General features: G+C 37.6%; 2 protein-coding genes across 4 annotated transcripts; both read left to right on the top strand.

The window, feature by feature from the left end:
* The first annotated feature begins 312 nt into the window (after positions 1-312).
* Positions 313-5,783, top strand: LOC113750180 (uncharacterized membrane protein At4g09580-like). Of its 3 annotated transcripts, none has more exons than XM_027294140.1 (5): positions 313-355; positions 1,033-1,393; positions 3,637-3,907; positions 3,998-4,168; positions 5,097-5,783. In XM_027294140.1, the coding sequence occupies exons 2-5, from the start codon at positions 1,083-1,085 to the stop codon at positions 5,226-5,228; spliced, it is 885 nt and encodes a 294-aa protein (XP_027149941.1). In that variant the 5' UTR covers positions 313-355; positions 1,033-1,082; the 3' UTR covers positions 5,229-5,783. The 3 variants fall into 3 exon arrangements, with proteins under 3 accessions (XP_027149941.1, XP_027149939.1, XP_027149940.1); XM_027294139.1 differs by lacking the exon at positions 313-355 and adding an exon at positions 459-868; XM_027294138.1 differs by lacking the exon at positions 313-355 and having other exon boundaries at positions 457-1,393.
* Positions 5,784-6,903: 1,120 nt separating this feature from the next.
* On the top strand, positions 6,904-8,756 carry LOC113749760 (anthocyanidin 3-O-glucosyltransferase 2-like). Its single transcript, XM_027293597.1, has one exon. The coding sequence runs from the start codon at positions 6,993-6,995 to the stop codon at positions 8,400-8,402; it is 1,410 nt and encodes a 469-aa protein (XP_027149398.1). The 5' UTR covers positions 6,904-6,992; the 3' UTR covers positions 8,403-8,756.
* Positions 8,757-9,737: the final 981 nt, after the last annotated feature.

Raw genomic sequence — 9,737 nt, 5'->3', positions numbered from 1 at the left:
TCATTTCGAGAGATGGTTCATTCAATGTTATTTTTTGGATCTCTAAGATTCGAAACCGTGCCTTATTTAAGGAGTATCAAACTCTTATCACTTGACTCAATAATCGTGGTTGGTACTTATATGAAGTGGTTTTTACTTTAATTTTTTTTTTGTAGAAGAGGACTAAGACTTAAAAATGTAGAGAGGAGGTGAGCTGCACATTCTCCTTAGTATATATATATAGAGAAAAACACACTTTACTTCTCCTAGTTTAGATTAACACATTTTTCTTATTAAGTAGTTGGTACGGTGTTGGAATCAATAGCAATCATGAATTGTTGATACCACGTCTTCCTCTCCGGCTCTGCCACTAAAGGTATCTTCGAAATCCCACTCAAGAATATTACGCTTTAATCTCTCTTCTTCCCCTCCAATTAATAGTAATGCACAATTACAAGTTGGTCGTCCACCACAGCTGACGGCGCAAATCCTCCAATCCCATTCCAGCATTCAATTCTTACACACAAAACTCATTCAGATCACTCGTTTCTCTCCCTTGGAAAACGCGTCCGATTTTCAAACATCAATCCAACGACTCCTTACCCTTTACTCTCTCTTCCTTCTTGTGATTCCCTTCACGCCCCACCATTGACTTCTCTCCTCACTTCTTCTTTCTTCCTTTAAACTCACTCATTTTGTTTAATAAGAAGAAAAAGTAGAAAGGAAAAGACTTAACAAAGAAAAGTAGGGTTCAACCGATAGCCCTCCTAGCCGGAATCCATTTTTCTTCTTTGATTCTTCGATTTCTTAATCAAATTTTTTGTTGGTTTGGTCTGATTTCAGTTTTTCGACCATAAATTCCATCAGAATTATACTGAAAAAAATACTGGTATTTTTTTCTTCTTCTTCTTCTTTTTGTTTCGGTTTCTGGATCAACAACCTGTTGATCCATCAATGGAATCGTTATCTGATGAAATCAAGTCAATATCCCCAAGTTTTTCAATCAATAAATGAAACCCAAATCGTCATTAATCCGCAGCTCGTCCATTTCAGATAGCGCTGGGGGATTGTTGTTCAGGTCGTTATCTGCAGCATCATCATCAATGGCGGCGCCGAGGAGTGTGGTGGTTGATGCCGGCAGTGTCAGCGTTGGTGTCGGAGGAGGGAGGGCGAGGGATGAGGAGAAGAGTTTCGGGGATTATAATGCAGCGGTTGCGGGGGATTCGCCCACCGGGAAGAAGGGTAAAGTAGGGGGAAGGGTGATTTTTCCGTTGTCCCGGATGGGAAGTCATGCCAGTGTTGGGGTTGTAGTCTTATTTTCCGTTGGATTGGGCTGTATTTACCTGACAATGCCAGCTGCTGATTATAGTAAGCTCAAGTTGCCTCGGACCCTCTCTGATCTTCGCATGCTGAAGTAGGCTGCTTCTTTTTTTCTATTAAATTTCTTTTATAAATGCAATTCATTTTTGTTGGATTTTGTTTATAATTATCGATTTCTTTATGGTGTGGTAGGACCCTTGCATATTGAAGTTTTTGTTTAACTGGCTGTTGTTAAGTAGTAGTATGATATGGTGATTGGAATTGAAAATGTGTGTGGTATTGTGAGGTTTAAGTGTGGAGTTAATTGGTCAGGTTTATAGGGGTGTTTAAGCAGTGGAATGTGGATAGCTTAATACAATGTGCACATAGACATAGGGGGAAGGGGTGAGATTGTTTCATTGTGACTCGAATGGTAGAACACTTGATAGATGCAAATGGTAATTCTTTGAGCTTGCATAGAAGTTCGAAGATCCCAAAGTGTACTATTGGTTTGACCCTCCAAGATCCTACATTTTTAAGAGCATAATGTACATTTTTAAAAGCACTATGTACTGGTGTATTGCTTTTTATGTATTAAAAGGATATAATTGGAGAGAGCTATGCTAGACTTGAAGGAGGCATTGGGCTGAATGTGGAGCAGTGTAATATATGGCGTCATATCTTCAATTGAAGATAAATAAATGTGAAATGGATAGGAATGTACCAGTACTATGGTTTAATTATTTGTCATGTTTGAATTTGAGAAGTAGGTTCTTTCCTTATCTTTGAGAATTGGAAATATGGTATTGCAACTAGTTAAATAGTGGTTTAGAATTCAAGACATATGGTTGAAACAAACATTTTTATGCTTACAGTGGTCTGTAGTTCGAACTTCCTAATGAAAGAAATGCACTATGAGAAGGAGAGCTTTTCAGATAAGGCTTCAATTGATGCGCGCAGTGAGAATAAAATGTGCCTTATGGTTGATCCAAGGTCCTGTCCACCTGGACCCAAATATAGCTGACCTTTAATTTGCTTTTTCCAATGAGCTCATTAGATAATGTTAGACCAATTTCATGGCTGAGGCAACTGAATTGGTTGAGCAGAGAAAGAAACAACAAATTGTCAAGGATATGTGGATCCACTTGAGTTTACCAGCATTATGGGAATATTGATATAAATTATCTGTGAAAATTTATTGATGGGGTAGGGGAAATACATGCAGTTAGTAGATTCTTTGCTGTTTTTGATCATTTAGGGATGATAGACATTGTCAGGAATTCATAGTTCTCTCCTTTGGTTCTCAACACAGTGAAATAAGGAATTGCAGAACATAGTAATAGAGGGCTTGTGTAAGTATATAGTGTTCATAGCTTTTCCATGAATTAGTTTGAGTCTTCTACAATTAACTTCTAGGAGCTCATTTGTGTTTCAATTTATGCTACTACACTTTCTCCAAAATGGAAAAAAGTTCCTTAATATTGGCAAAAAAATTCCTGGAATTGTGTTATTTATCTTGCCAATGCGCAAAGCCTATTCAAAGAGTTGAAACGGGCATGCTGTGTGTATGAAACTTCCAAGTTTTGGAACTTTGCACTATTTCTTGGTTTTTCTATTGCATTTTGTTGAGGGAATTCATACTGGAGGTTGGTCTGCTGGACATGCAGAAATGAAGTCTTGTACCACAGACAACATTTTTATTTATTTATTGGCCCCATAGCATGCAGTTAATTTCACCAGGATAAATTTGCTAATGTATGTGCTGGTACTTTGAGAGTAATTTCCTTTCCCCAGCCAATCAAAGCTTTTAAATTTTCTGGAGGTGCTTGAGTATTTGTTGCTTGTTGCCTGTTTAGTTGGTTGCATTTTCTTGGGCCACTAATGGTACAAAGTTCTGCAGCTTACACTAGCAAATAAGATGACAGACTTTTAAAATGGGATAGTTTTAATCATGTCAACCAGTTGTTTTTATCGCCAATATCTGGTCTTAGATGTTTGTTTTCCAGATGAAGGTGTCAAAGCTGTGATTACATCACACGTGAAGCTACATGGTTAAAGATGATTTTTTTTATTTTTGGGTGAAGAAGAAGAATTTTCTTTTACCAATCCAAAGCTCAGAACTTTTGCCTTTGGTTGCAAATTTTGCAGATGGGGCTTGAGTAATCTGGTGTCCTAGCTTTCTTCAGCAGTGTCATGCAAATCTGGTTATTTCAAGTTGTATATGTTTTCTACTTTCTCTAATATGTCTTGACTTGAGTTTATTGATATCATTACTTTGCCATCAATTCCAGACTGATTGTTTGTATAGCCAAAATTTGTTTTATTTTGCTTGAAGTTGTGTTTACTATTCTATTTCAGAGATCATCTTGGAACATATGCTAGTGATTACCCAGCACAGTTCATCCTTGGTTACTGCTCAACATACATCTTCATGCAGACATTCATGATTCCTGGGACTATCTTCATGTCGTTGCTTGCTGGAGCACTTTTTGGTGTTATCAGGGGCCTTTTCTTGGTTGTCTTTAATGCTACGGCTGGAGCATCATCCTGCTATTTTCTGTCTAAGCTAGTTGGAAGGCCTATTGTTAGTTGGTTTTGGCCTGAGAAATTGAGATTTTTCCAGGCAGAGGTACCTTTACCAAGACTTACTGTTTTGTATTTATTTGATTGATAATATATGCACCTCATTCATGACAGTCATTTCCATTGCTCTTTTCAGATAGCAAAACGCAGAGACAAGCTGCTCAATTATATGCTGTTTTTAAGAGTAACTCCAACCCTGCCAAACCTTTTTATCAACCTGGCATCTCCCATTGTTGATATACCATTTCATATCTTTTTCCTGGCCACTATGCTTGGGCTGATTCCCGCTTCTTACATTACTGTCAGAGTAAGTTAATTTCTAATGGGTTGTGCCTTCAATTTGTGCCGTTTTCTATGGTAGTGGTCCCCCCCCCCCCCCCCGCGTCCTCCCTCTCTCCTCTCTTTCGCTATTATGCTTAAGATAACCCTTACAGGTGTATTATTGTGACACAGCAGTATATGCCATTTCTTAACATTGTAAAAGATGGAACTTACTAAAAAACAAAATTTTAGATAAATAAGATAGAGCATCTGTAGGCCATTGCTCGAAAGAGTCTTTGGACCAAGTAGAAGTGGGATAACTTGGTTCATTTTTGAAAGGGATTTTATTACCGGAATGCCTTCATTGTCTCGTTGGGCTGATGTTTTGTGGTTGTTCCTGGTAATGTAAGAACTTTTGCCATTGGAAATCTTTAACCTGTCATTGCCTTGCAAGTGGATTCTGTTAAGTTACACTTACTGATTGATGTTTTTTGATTTTATCTTAATACACTTGATCATATATGAAAATCCATGTGATGCTGATTGTTCTCTAGGACACTGAATATATAATTAGTTTTCTTTTCTTTCTTTCCGCTGTCAATGACCCATAACATGGGTAATTCTGCTTTATTTTGAATTCTGCAGTTGTTTTATGTGATTGGTTATGCTTTGTGTCAGTAATTATGTGATGCTGATTATTCTATAGGACCCTGAATATAGAATTCGTTTTTTTCTCTTTCTTTCTGCTGTGAATGACCCATAGCATAGGTAATTCTGCTTTATTTTGAATTCTGCAGTTGTTTTATGTGATTAGTTATGCTTTGTATCGAAATTACTGAATACAAGTGGAATTACTGATATGCTCCACTAGTAATACTCGGTGACAGTTATGTCTGCATGAAGCCTTTCTGTTATTTGTTGGTTCACGCCTTGAACACATTTTGATTTACAACTTCTGCTTTTGTTATCATCAGGCTGGCCTTGCACTTGGAGACCTAAAGTCAGTTAAAGATTTATATGATTTCAAAACTTTATCGATTCTTTTCCTCATTGGATTGGTGGCAATAATCCCAACCCTTTTGAAGAGGAAGCGAGTGTATGAATAGAGATACTTATTTTCACCTATCCTCTTTTTGAGGAAATGAAACTGGGGATAGGGTATGACCTGCCTGGTATACCATTGTAAAATCTTGGGGAACAGAGGTGTGAGCCCTTTTTAACTCCAATGCACCTGAAGGTTAGGAAGTGGATTTACCTTCACTTGCAACTTGCAGTCAATCACTGCTTGAAGCATCAAAAGTAGTGCTAATTTATTTGATTTCTGTATACTTATGACTCACCTGTCTGCCTGGGGAACTGTGAGGGCACCAAGCAGCTGGAAGTGTTCCATGCTATTCATGGTTTAAGGGAGATGAAATATAACCAAATGGGAAATCGTTTTTTATTCCAATATCAGCAGTCATCTTTAGTCATTTGTTAGGTAGAAGTAATGTTGTAATTTCCATAGGTACAAGTAATGTTGTAATTTCCTTTCTGGGTAATCCGTTCCCTACGGCTTGTTCCCTATTTTGTTACATGTGTATACTATGTTAGGATCCTATCCGATTTGACATCATACAGATTAGAAATAATAATTCCTTAAGTTTTTTTTGTTGAGTATATGTTTTTCTTGGTCCACCGGGTGTATTATTCTGCTCATGGTGTAACTTTTTCAATGTCTTGCCACTCTGGGGATCAAGAAAGACATGGGCGAGTCTAGACAAAGTTAGTTCCCTTTTACTGTTGATGCCTGCTCTCCGACTTGAATTATTCAGGCTATTTATTACCTCTATATAATGGGTGCCCTAATGTCAGATTACCTTACTTTTTCCGGGGCCACTGAGATATTGTCTGGAAGCCTACTGGTTGAATTTAGTGCTTTTATTTTAGATTGCGAGACATTTGAAATGAAATCTGATTTAAAGTGAGCTTTTGAGATTTGAGAAATTTTTTATTAGATGTATTGTGTTTTCTCACAAGGTTTAAGGGAGGGAGGGAGGGAGGGAGGAGGGGGGGGGGAAGCAACTTTCGAGATGGCTGATCAACATATTAACCCTTGTCTGAAAAGCCTTATTAATCACGGGACATGTCATTAGAAAGTGGAAACTGCTAACTAAAAGCAATCCGACAACCATCGTAATTCTAAGCGAGACAAATGGCTGATCAACCGAGAGGGGAGTTGGGAGTTGGAGTGGTTTTTTTTTTTCTTCTTTTCTTGCCTTTTGAGGGAGAGAGCCGAGAGTGAGAGTGAGAGTGAGAGTGAGAGTTTGTGTGCTGGAAGTGTGCTGAAATTTTTTTTTTGTTTTTTTGAAAAGAGGAGGGCCGAAAGAGGGAGTTGAGAGGGGAAAAATTGGAGTCCTTCTTTTGTGTGGCTTTTTTTTCTTCCCTTCTTGTGTCTGATGGTGTGTTTTTCTACTGGAGCAAAAGAAAAGGCCGAGAGAGAGTATTAAGAGAGTGGAGTTTGTGTGTTAGGTTGGTAAAAAAAAAAATGACGGACTTCCAAATGACAAGAAAGGTGCATGGAAAAATATGATGAAATTTTTACCAAAATGAATAGAAATGTCCTATGGGAATTGAGTGTAAAAATGGGTTGGCACATTTACTTCTTGAAATTGTCTTGCCTTCTGGCCGTGTCAAACCTGATTTCTTCTGGTCATGGATGTAAGCTGTCGTTCGCAATCAGTGGGCACTGGCTAATTAAAATGAAAGCGGCTGCCAGCAAAGCAATGACCTCACCTCCACATAGTTTAAGTATTTCATCCTGATAGCATAACAAACATGATATTCCTTTTCTCAACATACTTTGGTATTACTGTCCAGAGCTTCAAATCATGAAAGCAGAATTGATTTTCATTCCTTTGCCTGCAATAGGTCACTTGGTGTCAATGGTACAGTTTGCAAAGCTGCTTGTAAGTTGCAGTGAGGAGTTCTCAATCAATTTGCTCCTTTTCAAATTGCCATTTGATGCCAAATTTAATTCGTACATCCAATCACTTTATACACAAACAACTAGAGACATACAATTCATACAACTCCCAGATCCCCAGTTGTCCTCACAACCGGATGACCCTCTTGCCATACAATCTGCATTGATCGATAGCAATAAGCCCCATGTCAGAGATTTTGTTGCTCACCTAAAACATTCTGGATCTTCCAAACTTGTAGGGCTTGTCGTGGATTTGATGTGCACAAGCATGATCGATATAGCTAAGGAGTTTGAGATCCATGCCTATGTTTTCTACCCTTGTGCAGCTGCAATTCTTGGCCTCAGTATCCTTGTCCAGGGTCTCGTGGATGACAACCAAGATACATCTAAGTACAAAGATTCTGACCATGAGCTATCAGTATCAACTTATATCAATCCTGTCCCTGCTAAACTAATCCCTGAATCAATATTTGACGAGGAAGGCATAAATCTGAAAATTGCCAAAAGAGTGATTGCAGAGACAAAAGGAATCATGGTTAATACTTTTCTTGAACTAGAGTTGTATGCAATAAAGGCCCTCACCAGCAATCCAAAAATACCGCCGATTTATCAGGTAGGACCTTTGATAAATGATGCTGGTATTAGTAGCAACCAAGAAGAGATTGAACCCATAATCAGATGGCTTGATGATCAGCCTACTTCCTCTGTAATTTTCTTTTGCTTTGGTAGCTTTGGATCTTTTGACAGTGACCAAGTTAAGGAGATTGCTTGTGCAATCGAGCTTAGTGGATGCCGGTTCTTGTGGTCTTTGCGACGTCCACCACCTAAAGGCCGTCTTGAGTATCCAAGCGAGTATGAAAATCTTAATGAAGTCCTGCCAGAAGGGTTCTTAAAACGAATAGCAGACACTGGAAAGGTGATTGGATGGGCGCCACAAGCACAAGTTTTAGCCCACACTGCAGTAGGAGGCTTTGTGACACACTGTGGATGGAATTCAGTGTTGGAAAGTGTTTGGTTTGGGGTGCCAATGGCCGTATGGCCGATGTATGCTGAGCAGCATATGAATGCATTTTTTGCAGTGAAAGATTTAGGCATAGCGGTGGAGATTAAAATGGATTACATGAAAAACAGCAGTCAAGTTATGGTGAAAGCAGCTGAAATTGAGAAAGGAATTAGACAACTAATGGAACCAGAGGGCAAAATCAGAAAAAGAGTGAGAGAATTGAAGGAGAAAGCAAGAACTAGCTTAATCAAGGGTGGCTCGTCTTATATTTCCTTGGAAAGTTTGCTTCAGCATTTGTCTTGTTTCAGCTGATTAAACAGAAACAATATGAGGATTTTGGGAGAAGGTTATTGTGTAAGGATTATTTACAGTCCAATTGAGCAGTTCAGTGTGATTACTGATGGAATTACTTATTTGGAAGTGTTTCTAGTGCGATCTATATTCTGTTATCCATCCATATCTATATCCTCACAGAAAAAAATGGTGAATAGTAGTTAGTAACAGTGAATCATGGTCTCTCATTTTGACACCTTGAGTGGTTTTGCCCTTTTATTACTAACTGATAGGAATTGCAAAGACTGGATTTTAAATCTCATTAGCTTGTTTTCCTTTATGTATTTGTTTTGTTATGAAACAATTAAATAGGAATGAATGTCCATTAAAGTTTCCTATGTCTATTGAATTCTCCCAAGGATAAAATTAATTCCTCCAAAAATAAAAGAGTTAGTATAGATAACGGTTTGGTTTTCCTATACAATTAATTCATAACCTCTCTTATATTTGGAGGTTAATCTTTCGGCTTATTCAGTGTTCTCTATAAATAGAGGTGATTGAACATCTCTTTGTAAGCCTTGATCGTTTTTGAGTGAATAGAAGAAATAATAGTTCTCTACTTTATTGGCTTCTTTCTATTTTGTTTTATATCACATCTTGTTATTTCATCAGTTTTATAACACGTTATCAGCACGAGATTCTATTTCTGAGCAATTGTGAATCACAAGACTCTATCGAGATTCTACCAATATCGAATCGACAATTGGGTATTTTCCCGAACAACTTTTGACTACATATTGAGCTAAATTTCTAACTTATAAATCTATTTCAATTTCTTATGGCTAACCTTACAAAACAAGAATGTGTACCTCTTGATATTTCTGGAAAAAATTATTTATCATGGGTATTGGATGTTGAAATTCATCTTGAAGCAATGGGTCTTGGTAATACTATTGTTGAAAAAAATGAACCGTCAAACCAAGACCGTTGAAAAAAAATGAATTGTTGAAAAAAAAGCTATGATTTTCCTTCGTCATCATTTAGATGAAAGATTAAAAATAGAGTATCTTACTGTTAAAGATCCTCTTGTCCTTTGGAGAGATTTGAAAGAAAGATTCGATCACCTGAAGTTGGTCGTTCTTCCAAAAGCCCGATATGATTGGCTTCACTTACGGCTACAAGATTTTAAATCTGTCAACGAATATAATTCAGCCATGTTCAGAATTACTTCTCAATTATCATTATGTGATGAAAAAGTCACCGATGAAGATATGTTAGAAAAAACATTTTCTACTTTTCATGTCTCTAACATGTTCCTGCAGCAGCAATATCGAGAGAAGGGATTTAAAAAATATTCTGAACTCATTGCATGTC

The sequence above is a fragment of the Coffea eugenioides genome, chromosome 10 (genome assembly GCF_003713205.1).
Source record: "Coffea eugenioides isolate CCC68of chromosome 10, Ceug_1.0, whole genome shotgun sequence".
Classification (NCBI taxonomy): Eukaryota; Viridiplantae; Streptophyta; class Magnoliopsida; order Gentianales; family Rubiaceae; genus Coffea; species Coffea eugenioides.
The sequence above is the reverse complement of the archived record's forward strand: the minus strand, read 5'-3'. Positions and strand labels throughout refer to the sequence as shown.

Coding starts and splice junctions, on each gene's coding strand:
- LOC113750180 (XM_027294138.1), top strand. CDS start 990: ATGAAACCCAAATCGTCATTAATCCGCAGCTCGTCCATTTCAGATAGC. Junction 1,394..3,636: donor TCTGATCTTCGCATGCTGAA/GTAGGCTGCTTC, acceptor ATTCTATTTCAG/AGATCATCTTGGAACATATG. Junction 4,169..5,096: donor CTTCTTACATTACTGTCAGA/GTAAGTTAATTT, acceptor TGTTATCATCAG/GCTGGCCTTGCACTTGGAGA.
- LOC113749760 (XM_027293597.1), top strand. CDS start 6,993: ATGAAAGCAGAATTGATTTTCATTCCTTTGCCTGCAATAGGTCACTTG.